This window comes from Bactrocera tryoni, chromosome 5, assembly GCF_016617805.1.
Source record: "Bactrocera tryoni isolate S06 chromosome 5, CSIRO_BtryS06_freeze2, whole genome shotgun sequence".
Classification (NCBI taxonomy): domain Eukaryota; kingdom Metazoa; phylum Arthropoda; class Insecta; order Diptera; family Tephritidae; genus Bactrocera; species Bactrocera tryoni.
In genome coordinates this window covers 36,334,686-36,350,614 of record NC_052503.1, presented here as the reverse complement: position 1 = coordinate 36,350,614, position 15,929 = coordinate 36,334,686, and the positions used below count along the sequence as shown (strand labels likewise).

The following is a 15,929-nucleotide window of genomic DNA, read 5'->3' as shown; positions in this document are numbered from 1 at the left end:
ACTTCAGTCAGTCAGACGGAAGCGACTCAAGCGAACGAACGAATTTTGTACGGGAAATAGTAGTGGAAGCGCGCCCCAACCAAAGTACGCACACGAGTAAACAATACGGTACAATATACTACACGTGCAACAACAATATCGAAAGCGCCATATTCATAAAGCCGGCAAAAGCAAGCAATTGTGAATTAAATAGTGACGCCAACCAACCGACCAAAAAGTGCTTTAGTGTTTTAAACGATTTTATTTTGGTTAATTTTGTGTTTTTCTTTTTTGCTTTAACATTTCTCCCGAATTGGTATTGGAAGTGTTTTTATGTGTTTAAGTGATTCGCAGCCGAGACGTTTCATTTGTTTAATGGTTAGTAGTACTGGAGGCAATAATATCTAAATAATATTAGATGTGCGTATGATTATTGGTGCTTTTACGGCTGTGCTGTGCAAGTATTTCTATGTGTGGTTATGGTGTTTATAATTCTTAAACATTTTCATTATTTCTTTAACATATGTATGTACATACATAATTCACGAATGGAACGCGAATGTAAATTCAAACTTCGAACAATTGAAAATAATGTTTTTTTTATCGGGAAAGTGAATATATTGCAAATTCGTTTGTATTTTAATGCTGCGTGTGTGTGTGTGTCGAAAGCGACTGCCAGTGCAAGCGATTTGGCAGGTGTGAAACCGCCTGCTGATTTCCAAAAAAGCAATAGGAGGCCCTCAAAATAAAATATACTACATTTATTCAACGCTCATGAGCGTTGTTTGCCGCGTTTGTGTGTCAATAATCAATGGAGTAAAACAAGTCGTACATCAAATGCGTTTACCGAAGTGTTGATTTCTAACATAACCTTCCTGCCCGTTGAGTGGCGTATCCTCCACATACGACATAAGTTTTACTCGCGCCTCAGTGCGTTCACAAAGTTTACCAGATTCAAATGTAAACTCAATTTGCCACTTTTTGGCCAACACTTCTCACACTTTTGGTACATAGCAATTGTAGGGGCGCTAGATGAGTTGTAAAATCATAAGAAATTATTGTTATCACACATCCCCATACAAATAATATGCTAGTTTATAAGTATGTACGAGTACGCGTCTAGTGGCTAGGTTCGTTGTGCACTGCCAGTGAAGTAGTTAAAATCTTTTATATAAACACTCTAATTATACGTACTTGTACTTACATTATTGTTTATGAATTTGCGGAAATTTTGCAAAATCTTAACAATTTACGCAAAATAATCCGAAATAGCGTAAGTGTTGTGGAAACTGAAGCTACTGAAAGTATAAAAACTTTAGCAAAGCTGACGTCGACAAAATGCGATCACCATAAACAATTAAGTATATATGCATGTATGTAAATACTTGTATATTTACATAAGGCACAGTGTGAAATGCTGACGAATGCTGCAAATGAAGCGAAAATAATAAAACATTATTAAATAAATGACATTTTTTATTATTCGCATGAATTCGAATTCAATTTAATATTTCATATGTTTTATAAAGTGCCTACCAATAGGGATGGCGTGCCGTTCCCACGATTGTTGATGTGATTGTTATGTGCCGTTTTCACGATAGTCGGGTCTAAGTAACCGTTCAAAGACTGTTAACTCGACACTATTCCTTGAAATTGCTTCAGGAATGTTTTCTGCCGCTACAACAACAGCAGCAAGTGATTTGAGAGCTCGTGGCGGCCATGCGTGTTTACGGATTTGTGTCAAATTGTGTCAGTGTGTTCAGTAAGGTTTGCCATTACATCATGTCACATTTCACTTTGGTACAACGCTTTGAAATCGTTCAAGATTATTACGCAAACTCGCTTTCTCGCAAAAATCTTATCGAAACGAATCATCTTATCATATGAGTCTCATTTCCCAGTTAATGGCTTCGTCAACAAAGTCAAAACCTCGTATAGTTAAGGAAACACAATCCTCAAAAATTGACCGTTTGGTGTGTATTATGATATGGCGGCATCATCGGCTTTTATTTTCATCAATAGTTATCGCTATTTCTAACAAGACGATGCGCTGCCTCATTTTTCACGTCTTAAGGTCCGTTTCCAGCTCTTAAGTAAATGCTCAAGAAAAAAATCCTTGTTTCTTGAGCTGTAGTCAAGTAATTTTGACGGCAAGTTGTTGTGAATGATGCACATTAGTAGAGTAAGAGAAAATAAACAAAGAAAATATACTATATTCGATTTAAGGAATGTGGATGAAGATTGGTAGGTTTTATACAAAATTTCAAAATGAACTGATACTTCATAGTAATGATTTTAACTAATTTAAGATGAATTTAACGATTAATTTGAATTTCCTTCAAGAAACAATTGTTGATTTCATGTTTCTTCGCAAAACCAGCGTTGCCATATTTGCATTTTATTGAAAAAATCTATTAAAAATTGGTACTAGATTTCTTTAGAGCTACATACCTGCGGTAAATTTTCTTGACCATTTCTTAAGCGTTTTTTTATATGAAGTTTTTACATTTCTTGAGAGTTGGAAAATACCCTTCAACACGGACACATTGGCGACTTGTTAATTTTGAGAAATAGTCCAGTTCAATTGTCGCCGCGATTTAACGCTTCTAGATTATTATGGAGGTATTTTAAATAAAAGGTTTACGCCAATAAACCAGTTACGCTCGAGCTCAAAGCCAAAATTCCAGCCTAAATGCTGCACCGGCACATCAAAAATTGGCGTAAACGGGTGGAGATATGCAAACAGAGTCGTGGTGGTCATTTGGCCGAAATTTTGTCCAAATTTGAGTTTATTTCATTTTAACATCACGTCTTTCTTATACTAGTTAATATTTCGATGACATGTCTTACTTTGTGTAATGTGAAAGCTTTAACAAAACTCTCCTTATATTTAAGATAAATTAATCAATTACGTAAAAATCGTAAGCACTTATTGCAGACCACACACAAATTTTAATTGAGAAACCCTTCCTTAACTTCTTATCCTTTCTAGGTAAATTAATAACGATAAATTTCTCAGCTTAAAACACTGTGCCTTTTTGTCGTCGTCATCATCATCATCTTCGACACCTTCAACGCAAACACATGACCATATAAGAGTGTGCTATATACCACTCATATACATATTTATGTATATGCATATATGTATATATATGTATGTATGTGTGAATGTACACTTTTCTTTCTATTATAACTCCAGGCACCCTACTTTTATTTATTGCAAAAAAAACCAAAGAAATAAAGGAACATTAACAACAAAATTATGTAGATTTCGTTGTTGAGGCAAAAACAATAATAAAAAAAGAGAAAGAAAACACAAACCTGTACAGCACATTAAACGGATGAGCTGGACTTATTATTTTGCTGTTGTTGTTGTTATAGCTATTATTTTAAATTTTTTTTGTTTTCATACAATTTAGTTTAAGCCAAGAACCGGCAATTCACATTACTCAGATAACGAGTTAAACCGGCCTGGTCGTCGTTTGGGTCTACACCAATTACGATGAGGGCCAAGAGTAAAAGGCGAATGCTGGAAATCGAGCGGCGGGTGAACGATCAGCAGCGCTGCGCAAGCAAGTTAGGCAGTCAGCCGGTCCAAGCAGCACACACACAATGTCGTCATGCACAGCAAGTCTTGCCACAACGGCGGCTCGCTGTTGCAGCAACAAAATCTCGTGATCACGTTTCAGTGATCGCTATTGCACTTCCTCTAATAGGAGAATGCAACGGCGATCGCCAAACTCCTAGGTATTTGCTGCATGCATATACATATACATATGTATGAGTGGAAACATTTACGTCCATCTGACTATGTACAACAACACAAGTGCCCATAAGTATGTATGTATGCACATATATGGAAAAATATGTATAAATATACATACATACGTTTGTAAAGATACCCATACATACATATTTAATAATAAAGGTATAATATGTTGGGGCTGTAGATATTATAGCAAAGTATACTGTACAAGAATATATATGTATGTATGTACATTCTATATCTTTATATGCATATCAAGCGCTTGCCACATGCCACATTTTACAAGACGTACAAGGTAATGCTTCGTTTTTGCTTTGAGAGGATTCGTATGTGTTCTTTCGTGGAGAAATCCGTTATTCTGATGATCCATTCCAATAGAGATATTCTTCAGATTCGCTTTAGCCTTGTAAACCATATACTATTGCATATGCTTTTCATTTCTAATTAAAATATTGGTTAACTACTCTTACGATGAACTGAAATTTTCTAATAAGGGAAATCCATTTTGAGGAACTTCAAATTTAATGGAGAATATTTTTCTTTATCATTCGGAAGAACATTCTTTGTCATTTATTTTTCGAAGATTATCTCTTTCAAACATTGACCGCGGCTACGTCTCAGATGGTCCATCCTTTGAGTCCAGTTTTCGATGACTCGTTCGAGTATTTCGACTTGTAAATGGCTCCAAGACTTGAATCGAAGCGGGATTATCCGCATATAATTTAGACTTTACATAACACCGCAGGAAAAAGTCTAACGACGCGATATCACACGATCTCGGTGGCAAATCGACTGGCCCAAAATGTGAAGTTATCCGCACACCGAAGTTTTCTCACAATAAATCCATTGATTAATGCGATGTTTGGGAAATAGTGCCGTCTTCTTCAAACCAATTGTCGCCGAGATCACGAGCTTCAATTTCAGGCATCAAATAGTCGGTTATCATGACGCGATTACGGTCGCCATTGACGGTTACATTCTCACAGGCATAATTTTTGAAGAAATATGGGCCGTTGATTTACCACCCCACGAACCAAACGATTTTTTTTTCTAGAGCATGTGGCAGCTCTTGAATCTTTTAAGATTTTTAAGAAGAAATTTTGTTTGTTCACATACCCATTGAGCCAGAAATCGGCTTCATTCTTTGTAACACTTAAAACTATTCGAGATATGTAGATATAGAGTTTTAGAGTTTACATATAAATAGAGCCAAACGCACTGAGATCCTCTACGTGTACCATTTATATAAATACCTAACTCCATAACTATCTCCAATTGTTTTATATGTTACAAAGTACCGTTAGATGATAAAAACTATTGTACTCTGTAGTAACATGTGGCGAGAGTACAATTATTGTTTATACATATGCATTGACCAAAGCCAATATAGTGGAAAACTCTCCAGCTGGCTAAGCTGGTTGCTATACATTTCTCACATTCCTGACGAGGAGCCTATTACCACTGTCAACGTAGTGCGCTGCCAGTGAATGCATTGTAGTTTATAGGCGTATGGATGTGTGTAACTACGAGGCTTGTTTAAAAAGTGTGTTGACTTTTCAACTTCCATGGGCTGCATAAATACTTTAAATTTGTAATTTAATATTGTATTCATACTCCTTGCAAATGATACCGATCGTTCAGTTTGTATGACAACTATATGTATGCTATAGTGGTCCGATATCGAGGGTTCCGACAATTGAGTAGACACTCGGACGGACCGACAGACTGACTTGACCAAATCGACTGAACTCACTTTGCTGATCATTTATATATACTATCCGTATAAATATAAATATATTTTACAGGGTCTCTGACGTTTTCTTCTGGGGGTTTACAAACTTCGTGGCAAACTTAATGTTAATAAAAAATGGACCAACGTATTTTAAATCAACCAGTTTTCATATGTTGAAGAAAAAAAGAAAAGTGCTTAACTTCAACCAGATGAATCATCGAATGACATCGCTGAGAACGTCAATGATCCCAATTTCTACAAGTCTTATGAATTATCGCATGGTAATGCATCGGAATGTGCGATAACTCACTTACCACCCACTTTTGGATGAAACCCCATACTTCCGGAACAACTGTATCAATTTTAACCAAAGTCTATACATAAAATTTTCCTGATAGTCTTATATTGTATTGTGGGCGAAATCGGAAAGCAACCGTTTCTACAACCCACATAACATATGTATAACACAATTTTAAATTTCGTCCGACCTTTTCACTTTACTGTATATAAATAAACGTCATCGAGATAAAACTTTGCTTAAATGGTGCTTTTAGGTATTTCCAAATATTTAAAAATTTTCGAAATCGGACCATAATTTTGCAACCCGACAGGTTCAGAATATGTGGACCACAGTGTCTATGGCTGAGTTTCTATCGAAAATATCGGTATATTACCTTTTGCAGAAATTTGTTCCAATGCCATCAATATCGGCCCGAATGTTATCTTCCAAGGAATATTATCGCAATCGCTACAGGCTTCTTTGATACATTGATTCTTTCCTGCGTTGCGGTTGATGATCGTTTGGTTTCAATTCTTCAATATGTTTGATTTTGTAAACCCGCCAACCAAGTTCCTTTCGCAAACTCTTCCATAAAGTGGATGGACACAGCTCTGATTGTTGCTCATGATGGCGGATGGGCTTATTCGGAATTTTTTCGATACTCTGCTCCGCAGTAGTCATAGCGTCTTCGAGTACTTTTCTTCGTCTTCGTTGTTTCTGAGGATGCGCACTAAGCACTAGAGTAAACGTAGTTCGAAACCGATCAATGGTTGTTCGATTTACCGACTCTGCTGGGCGATTACATTACGTGACTCAATATTAGACGCAGCTCGTGATAAATTACTTAAAAGTTCTTTTTTGCCTCTTGTGTAGACGCGGACATTTAATTTTATATTTCATAGGGTCTCAGACGTTTCGTATTGGGTGTTACAAACATCGCGGCAAACTTAATATACTCTATTTAGGTTATAAAAATAAGATAAAGATCTTTTTATACCCTTTCATGTTATACGAAATGCACCTGTGTAGGGTATTCTAGCAATTCTAGTTAAATTTATATTAAGGTAATAACTAAACAAGCTTCTGCCCCATAGCGCTTCCTTTCACATGTTGCAATAAATTGTAAATTTTACTTAGCTTTTCTAATGTTAGCCAATATTTTTACATAGTTTGAAACAAAAGTATATCTATGTATAAATATTGATATGTGAGTGCTTTCTCACCCAGATTCTTTTAGAGCCAACAACCATTTATAACTGTTGCAAAAGCTGAATACTTAGCCACAATCAAAAAATAGTGAACCTTTATAGGTACTAGGATAACAAAAGCAGTAACGCATATACAATTTTGGTGTACATTAAGATAAAAAAGCACCCGGAAATTGTAAATAAAACATATGTATATTTACTTATTCATCACTATTTTTTTTATTGCCTTCAAAATAATCCTCGCCAGATGTACACTAATGCCAACAATTTTTCCAGTCCTCGAAACACGTTTCATAAGCACTTTTTGGGATGGCCTTCAGCTCTTTCAGCGAATTTTGGTTTATCTCTTCGATCGACTGAAAACGGGTTCCATTCCTATGATTTTTGACTTGTTAAACAAGTTGTTTGCATGTCAAACTCTCAATGAACGTGGAACCTGAATATGCCCAATCAAGCATGTTTAAAGAGACCTGTTTATGGTGGTTTGAAAAAAAAAATCAGCTTGATCGGTATTAATCGAGCAAGAATGCGTTTCATACTCAAAATTTCCATTAAAATCATTCGAGCGGACTCGCGAGAGATGTCGAGCCCTCTTGCCATCTCTCTATTACTTGCCAGAAGATTTTCAAGCAGCATATCCTTCACTTTTTTAATATTTTCATTAGTTGAAGAGGTCGAAGGTCGTCCGGAACGAGGCATGTCTTCAACGATTTCTCGACCATCTTTGAAGGCCTTGTACTACTCGTGGGCTTGTGTTTTTGATAAAACTTAATCAGCGTAAGCCTTTTGCAATATGCGCTCCGATTCCGCATACGAAATTTGGTTTGAAATACAAAATGTGAGACAAATTCTTATTTTGATATTTTATTCTTTGTAGAAATCGCAACGCACTACTGAGGTGTACCGACTTAAGCAGCTGCTGTAAACAAACTGGTTGACAGATCCCGCTCAAATTTGGCACAATAATTAAGGACAGTCCTACCAACTTAGCAAAATCCATTTCTTTGAAATATAATTTACACGGGAAATTTAATTACAATTTCCGGTTGCTCTTATGTCACAATGTATTTACTTACTTACAGTATACCAATCGATTCATTGAAAAGTTTACTCGTAACTGCTTCCAACTTTGTTCTACCAGCAATTATAGTTAGTTATGCGCAGGATTTTTGCTATTGATAATCATTCTGCCATTAGTGGGAACCTTATTGGTAGTTTCCTAGATATATGAATGTCTCTCCCTTAAATTTAAGTTACATGAATAGCTTTATAATTAGGCAAAACTGTGATATGATTTTCATATGATATTACTTAATTGTGCTCAACAGGTATCCGTAGACATCCCTGAAACTGTTGTATGTTATCCATACGTTTTTATTTGCTTAATTGCTGTAGTAAAAATAGGTAGCCAAAGCTAAATTATGGTTATACAAGTTGAACAAACCTGTAGCTAAGGTACAGCTGAGCAAAAAAAGTTAAATATAATAGGTGCATGTAATTGAAAAAAAAAAAAACAGTAATTGCAACCCTGTCTGTACATATCACCCTATTACCATCTACGCCATTATATTTCTCTTCTCCTTTGTTATCCCCCCCAAAACTCTATATTTACAGCACACAGCACCAGGTGCTCAGCTGTATTTTGTTCACAGTGTCTGCAGCGCTTGTTTGTATTGTTATCAGTCTGTCCTACAAACACACATTTATGCATTCCGTTAAATAATTCGCCACGCTCGCCCATCATTTACCTGTCCGATGAGGTGTCAGCCAAGGCGATTTTATGTGGAGCGCCATTCTCGCGGGCGTTGAATGCGTTTTAATCGCTTCGACAGCTGCGCTTGTGGGTCTGCGCCGTTTGTGCCAAGCGATAGCCAACTGATGCGAAATGAAGGGGTGTGAAGCGGGGAAAAGCAGCGCAGTGGTGATTGAATTTCTAAAAATAATCATAACGATAGTTGGACGCAACGTACGCTTATTGTTTCTAGTGTTTGTCAGTTATTGCGGAATAAAAAAGGCGATTTTTAGCTTGCATTTTTCATTTGTCTTGTTACCTACACTTAGAATGAAATAACATGTCCATGTATCCCCTCAGATAATCAAGGGGATGATAAAAGTTGTGCCAAATCGAAATCTATTGTGTTGACCGAAATGTTTTGCTTTAAGTTTTAGGTGAAATTTGGTCTCTCACAAGTCACTTGACCGATTTGAACCGATTTGAACCGAATTCGGTACATAACATTCTCGTGTACCAACTTAGCACAAATGTGGAAACCGCCTTCAACTACGCACACTCAGCTTATTTGATTTGGCAATAGATCAAGTATATCGTAATAAAGTCTATTACTTGGATTGTTCTTGATTTAAGCAGACCTTCCTCAAATCTGTGTGATTCTGTTTAATATTCGACCCCAGCTTTGGTTCTATATAACGTCTGGCGGCTTCTCCACCCTCTATCTGATTTTAGTACCTTAGATGTATGTATGTATATGGGTCAGTTGATGAGTGTTAAGTGCTTGGAATATTATTTATTATTATTATTGAATAAATATTATATTTTACAGATAACTTATTGAAATTGAATGGGAATGGTTTGGATAGCATTACTAGACTGGGTAGAAAGATTCCATTTTCATATATATGATGAATATATTCCATTTGGTTTCGGATATTAGGATTGATATCTTAAAGGATTTAAGTAGAAATGTGATCTATAAGCTATTATAGTTTTATACTCAAAATGGACCTTTACCGGTTCACAATTAAGCCAAAGTATTCTGATATCTATATCAAAATTTGTATAACAAACTTTTGCAGACGTCTCTATTATCTTAAACTGATAGACCTTTGAAAGGTATACATACATATATAAATGATCAGCAAGCTGAGTCGACTTAGTCATGTCCATCTGTCCGTCTGTCTTGAAATATCGATCTGAGATTTTGCACATATCCTTTTCTCACCAAGGACTGCTCATTTGTTGGAACCATCGGACGTTTATAGCATATTGCTGCCAACCAACTGACTGATCAAACTCAAGTGCTTGTAAAGAAATTTTTTTATTTTAACAAGGTATCGTTATGAAATTGGGCACAGACTATTACTAAAACCATCACTACAATGCTTACGCGATTATAGCCGAATTAACAACAGCGCACCAGTCGTTTTTTCTTTGTGCAATGTGGCGCAAATTGGAGGTTTCAAGTGCAGCCAGATCCTTCTGCACCTGATCTCTCCAACGGAGTGGAGGTCTTCCTCTTCCTCTGCTTTCCCTGGGGGTACTGCGTGGAATACTTTCAGAGCTGGAGTGTTTTTGTTCATTCAGATGACATGATGTAGCCAGCGTAGCAGCTGTCTCTTAATTCGCTGAACTATGTCAATGTCGTCGTACAATTCAAACAGTTTGTCGTTCCATAAAATGCAAAGGATGATATGTGCGGAAGATTTATCCTTTCTCTTGAAAGCTCATAATGTCGACTCACCAGATGTTGTCATCATCCATGCTTCAGCTACATACAGCATTACTGTAATAATGAGTGACTTATAGAGTTTGGTCTTTGTTTGTCGAGAGAGGACTTTACTTCTCAATTGTCTTCTTAGTCCGAAGTAACAGCTGTTGCTACAACGACCTACTCGCCTCAGTCCTTGTCCCATTCATCGTACTCTACCGCTGTGCAGCGACACCTTCCCAATTAAAGGACCGGACATTCCATGCGCATGCCCTTAAATCATTATCCTTAACACCTTTGCAGATGTCTCTCATCCGAGAATGTTTCCTTTTTTTCTTTGGTAATGTATTTTACGTTGCAGATCCCAAACCCAGCGCACAATCCTTGGGAGGGGATTTCGACTTTTCACTTCAGCTCGCCTTCAAACGGATGTTTACTTGGCCAGTTCGAGGAAACTTGGTCAAGACCGGAAGTCATGACGTGCTTGAGCCATATGTAAAAGAATCGTTTCTGGCCCCTCCCAAGTGAATGGGAGAGAACTTTCCTTTACCTGCGTGATTTTTTACATATGACCCCATTCTTGTACTTGATTACGTATTATTATATAGACAAAACTTATAAATATCAGAAATATGTATTTATGTTTTTAAATATAGTATGTAAAATATAATATAATTTCCACTTTCACACACCATTTATAATCAGTGGCGGCACAGTCGTCACCAATTTTCAATGATTCGCAAGTATTGAAGAAACTCATATGTACTTATATATTTACGTTTATACTTTCAAACCTTTGCCAAAAGTGTTAACTAATGCAAATTGTTTATTTACAGCTGAAAATATTGCACAAAAGAGAGTTTATCAGTAAATCCAGTGGAAAAGTGAGAGTATAAATTTCACCGAAACGAGCAAGAAGCTAGTGCTGTGCAGTGATTTCTAATTAAAAGAAGAATTGAGGTTTACGAATTTTGCTCCAAACTGCGTTAAATAATTAAATGTCACCCACTAAGGACAATATGAACGGCGCTACGGTTTCTAGACGTTCACGTGATGAATTCTCCGAAAAGGTGAGTGTTAAAATAAATTTTTAATAGAGAGAGATCTATTAAAATCTGAGCCTGACATTTTGGACTGTGAAACTACACTTTGCTTATCAGTTTAATATATTCAATTGATTGTATGTATATATTTTATGTAAGTATATGGTATGCCCGTAGATTTATTAATAGCGATAATAACAGTTTTGCATTCACTTCAATGTGATTAGTTTCGTATTATCTGCCTTGGAACTGGATTAGTGGTAAAAGTACCGTTTAAAATAGCACACTTTTGCTACACATTGCAACTTTGAAGTGAGTCACCGTATCAGATTGCATGTGAAAAATCACTCATTTTCATAACAGGTAAAGTTTCCGGCTTACTATAGTCAAACACATTTTTTATTCAACATACAAGGTGCGTTCAAAAGTAAACAGGACTTAAAAAAACAACAGAACAAATAGTTTTTTAGCTCGTTGGCCGGTATGACCGCCAGTATACCGGTGCAAGCCTTTTGAATGGCCTCTACGTCTGCATAACGCTTTCTTTTCATGGGCAAATGTTAATGGTTAAAATGTGATTTTTCGTCAAATAATCGGTTTAATGATGTCCTTCGAATGTTGGATTCTGAGCAATTTTTGGTCGTCAGTCAATTTGTGCGGAACAAACAAACCTTTCGTAAGCCCAAATGTTCGGTCAAAATGCGATAAATCGATGTTTTGGAGATGCTCAATTCCACTTCTATGAATTTCATCGATGATTTCGGCTGATTTTTGATAAAATCACGCACAGATTCGATGGAATTTATGGTGATCACGGATTTCGATTGGCCCACATGTTGATCGTCATTTATGTCCTCACGACCACTTTGAAAACGTTGAAACTACTCGTGCATTCGCCTACGGGATAAGCAATTATCGTTATAAACTTGTTTCATCAATTGAAACGTTTCGGTAAAAGTTTTACCAATTTTAAAATAAAATTTAATGTTGGCTCTTTGTTCGCAGCTCATTTTCGCACCACGAGGCGCAAGATTCAAAAAGTCCTTTGGAACACACATTGTATATCGTCTGTTTCAGAGTCGTAAGCATACATAGATCCACGACTCGTCAGCGGTAATAATACGTTTCATGACATTCTGGTAGTCGGAAAGCACTGTTACACAGACATCGATGCAGTTTTTCGAAAAAATTTAGTGATTTCGGCACCAATCGTGACTTTATTGCCGTGATGATCATCTCTTCATGTAGATGGCTGTCCTGGACGTGGTTTGTCGTCAACGCGTTCTCGACCCTCTTTGAATAATATGTACCAATCAAAAACACTTTATCGCTACAAACTATTATCATCGAAGGGCTTTTCCAACATTTTCAACGTTTCGGCAAACAGAAATTTGATTCCGCACACAAATTTAATGGCACTTTTTTGTTGAATAATTCCACTCATTGTAAAAATCGCATTGTAGTACTTTGCCCTTTGTTTAAAAATAGGTGATCACATTTGAGAACAGGAAATAGTCGCTGAGGACCAGGTCTAGAGAATACGGTGGATGTGCAATCAATTCGAATTTCGGTGAACTTTCTTTTTCTTCTGTAACCTTGCCAGTCGACTGTTGCGTCTTCCTTTGGAACTATGAATTGGACTTCGTACTGAAATTATGGGGCCATGTTTCAGCCATTGTCACAATCGACGCAAAATCTCGGCTTTATTACGCTTGAATATGTCCAAACACTCCTCCGAATCATTAATTCGTCGCTTTTTTTGGTCAGAAAACGCGTGGCACTCACTTTGCACAGACCTTGCTCATATCCAAATACTCGCTAATGATATGATGTACACGTTCAGTTAAAATATTTAGAGTGCCTGCAATCTTAAACAACTTCTTTTTTAATGTTTTCATTTGTAACAACCTCTTCTGGGCGTCCACTGCATTCACCGTCTTCGGTGCTCATTTCAACGCATCTAAACTTAGCATTCCAACCCTTCTCGATGGTTGTTTTCTTAGGGCGATGTCCTGAAACGGTTGAAAACGCCCATCACTTATATATATACTTATTTTATTTGATCTCCGAAGTTTTCTTCGGGGTGTTACAAACTTCATGGTTCAGCACAAAATATAATTAAAATAAGAAATTTCACAACCCCTCGCAGCATTTATTTTAATAAGTTTAACAATCAAATTAGTTGTGATGTAACATCTTGTTAAAGCTTTCTCAGATTAATTACAAATTTATAAATTATTACTTTTCACAGTTGTTTCTATAGGTATTCTTATGAATTCAATATTTTTTTTTTTTTACGTTCTGAAAACCGCATCGGAATTCTCTGCGCAACACACGTAATTCTCACCAACTGTTAAGTATTTATTGTTTTCATTTTGAGAGCCAGACTGTGAGTGAGTAATCGCGGTATTTAATTGCTGATAACAGAAACTCGCGAGAATTCAATGAGGTGTTAGTACCTGTGTCTCATGCCTGCATAACATCTGTAAATAAATTGATATACAGCATATGACGAGAAATTAGAAACAGCGATATTATATGAAATCCTAATTGCGGAATCTATTCTGGCAAGTTGATAGTTTGTTCACCAGGCATTTAAGAGGTGCAGTAAATTATTTTATTTTATAAAAATTATCAACAAAATATAAATAATTTTAAAATTAACGACTGTTTGTGTTGATCCAGTTCCAAACGAAGCTACTTGCAGTACTAATCACTAATCCTTCAATTAAAACAATCGAACCAAAAATTAATTTAATTATAGATATTCTAGTGCTTGATCTGAAGTTTTTTATTTGACAAATGGCAATCTTTGGAAATATTTTTCCAGATTTTCGAGAAAAAACAACAGTTAACCATTTATAAAAAATCGAAATGAAAAAATTTCTTTGATCAGGTACTCATTTTTCTTTCATGTTTTCTAAAAGCTGTATCGTAAATTTCTACTAGTGATCACCAGTAAAAGAAACACAGTTTGGAGGAGAACGCATTTGAAGTTTTACAAGGAAATTTCAGAGCATCCGAAAAGGCTTTGCTAATTATCGAATAACTCAGCAATTGTTTGTCGTATTTGCTTTAAATTTCTAGAGAATATTTTTAATATATTATACTTTATGATAATTCTGTCGACTCCTAACTACTTAAAACTTATAAATATACTCACGTGTCGTAGGAAAGTGTTGTGCATAATATTCTTAGTGAATCTCCTGAATGCATTTGGAGCTCTTTTATATAGTGTGTATTGCCTGAAGTCCGGTTGCCTTAGAACCTTCAAACTTTTAGCATTAAAATGATATGGGTAAAATTTAAACTAACTATTTGATTTATCAAGCTTACTATTGAACATTAAATTGTATTTTTAGACGTGGTTGTAGTACGATTTTGAACATTTTCACACTGTAACTTAAAAATTTCAAAAATTTGGGTCTCGAGATATGTGATTTCCCCTAAAATTGGGCGGTTCCATCCTTCACAAATCGAAGCATTTGATTCCATACATTCAGCTTGTATGACAGCTGTACAGGGTTTGTCCGGAAAGTAATAGGCCGCGACTGTATTTTGGAGCGTGCGCGCATCGACTGGATTCGGAAGAGGGTGTTCCTAGCTAACGAACGAGCGGCTGGTCAGTTGTCTCTGAGCACCTAGACAGTCAGGACAATCATTTTCGCCCGGCGTGTTTCTGTCAGTGGTGCAAGTCGAAAATGCAGCGATCGTTAGCGATTAAATTCTGCGTGAAACTCGCTAAATCTACGACAGAGACTTTTGATATGATCAAACAGGCTTATCTAGATGATGCTTTAGTAAGAAGTGGTGTGTTTCGGTGACACTAGGCCTTTTTGGAGGGTTGGAAAGAGGTCGCTGATGAAGACCGTGTTAGGAGACCTGCGACTTCGGCAAACACCGACAATGTGACTCATGTGTGCAAAGTTTTAAACTCATGCCGTCGACTAAGTATTCGTTTTATCGCCTAATGTTAAATTTATCAAAATCTGTGGTTCATGACATTGTGACGGAGCACTTGACCTTCGCAAGGTGTGCGCGAAAGTGGTCCCAAAAGTGCTCACTGACGACCAGAAAAATTTGAACATGTGTGAAAGTGATCCCCAATTTTTTAACAACGTTCACAGGTGATAAGTCATGGATTTTTGAGTATGATCCCTATAAAAGGCAAGCATTTTGAGACGACATAGGGGATCCAAGTAGCATGCACCTCGGCTCTAGGCTATTCCGGAGAATTCCGTGACGCCTTCAATGCTTGGAAATCGCGCTGGCAGCGTTGCATCGACGCAGATGGAGCCTATTTGGTTCAATAAATTTTTTTAAAACTACTCAGTCCTATTACTTTCCGGACAAACCCTGTTTGCTATAGCGATTCAAGCTGAATAATATCTTCAGAGATTGCAACATTGCCTTAGACTATGACGCTTGTAAATTGGGAGAAGATATCTCGTCAAATGGAAGAGTCTAAGCACTTG

The 15,929-nt window shown here is 36.6% G+C and overlaps 1 protein-coding gene across 1 annotated transcript in view; it reads left to right on the top strand.

Annotated features, from left to right (window-relative positions):
• LOC120776772 (four and a half LIM domains protein 2) overlaps positions 1 to 15,929 on the top strand; it is a 241,449-nt gene continuing 225,520 nt past the window's right edge. Inside the window, exons 1-2 of the mRNA XM_040107746.1 lie at positions 1 to 357; positions 11,248 to 11,481. Of these exons, the coding sequence (XP_039963680.1) occupies positions 11,410 to 11,481 (72 nt within the window). The 5' untranslated portion in view covers positions 1 to 357; positions 11,248 to 11,409. The remainder of the gene's footprint in view (positions 358 to 11,247; positions 11,482 to 15,929) is intronic.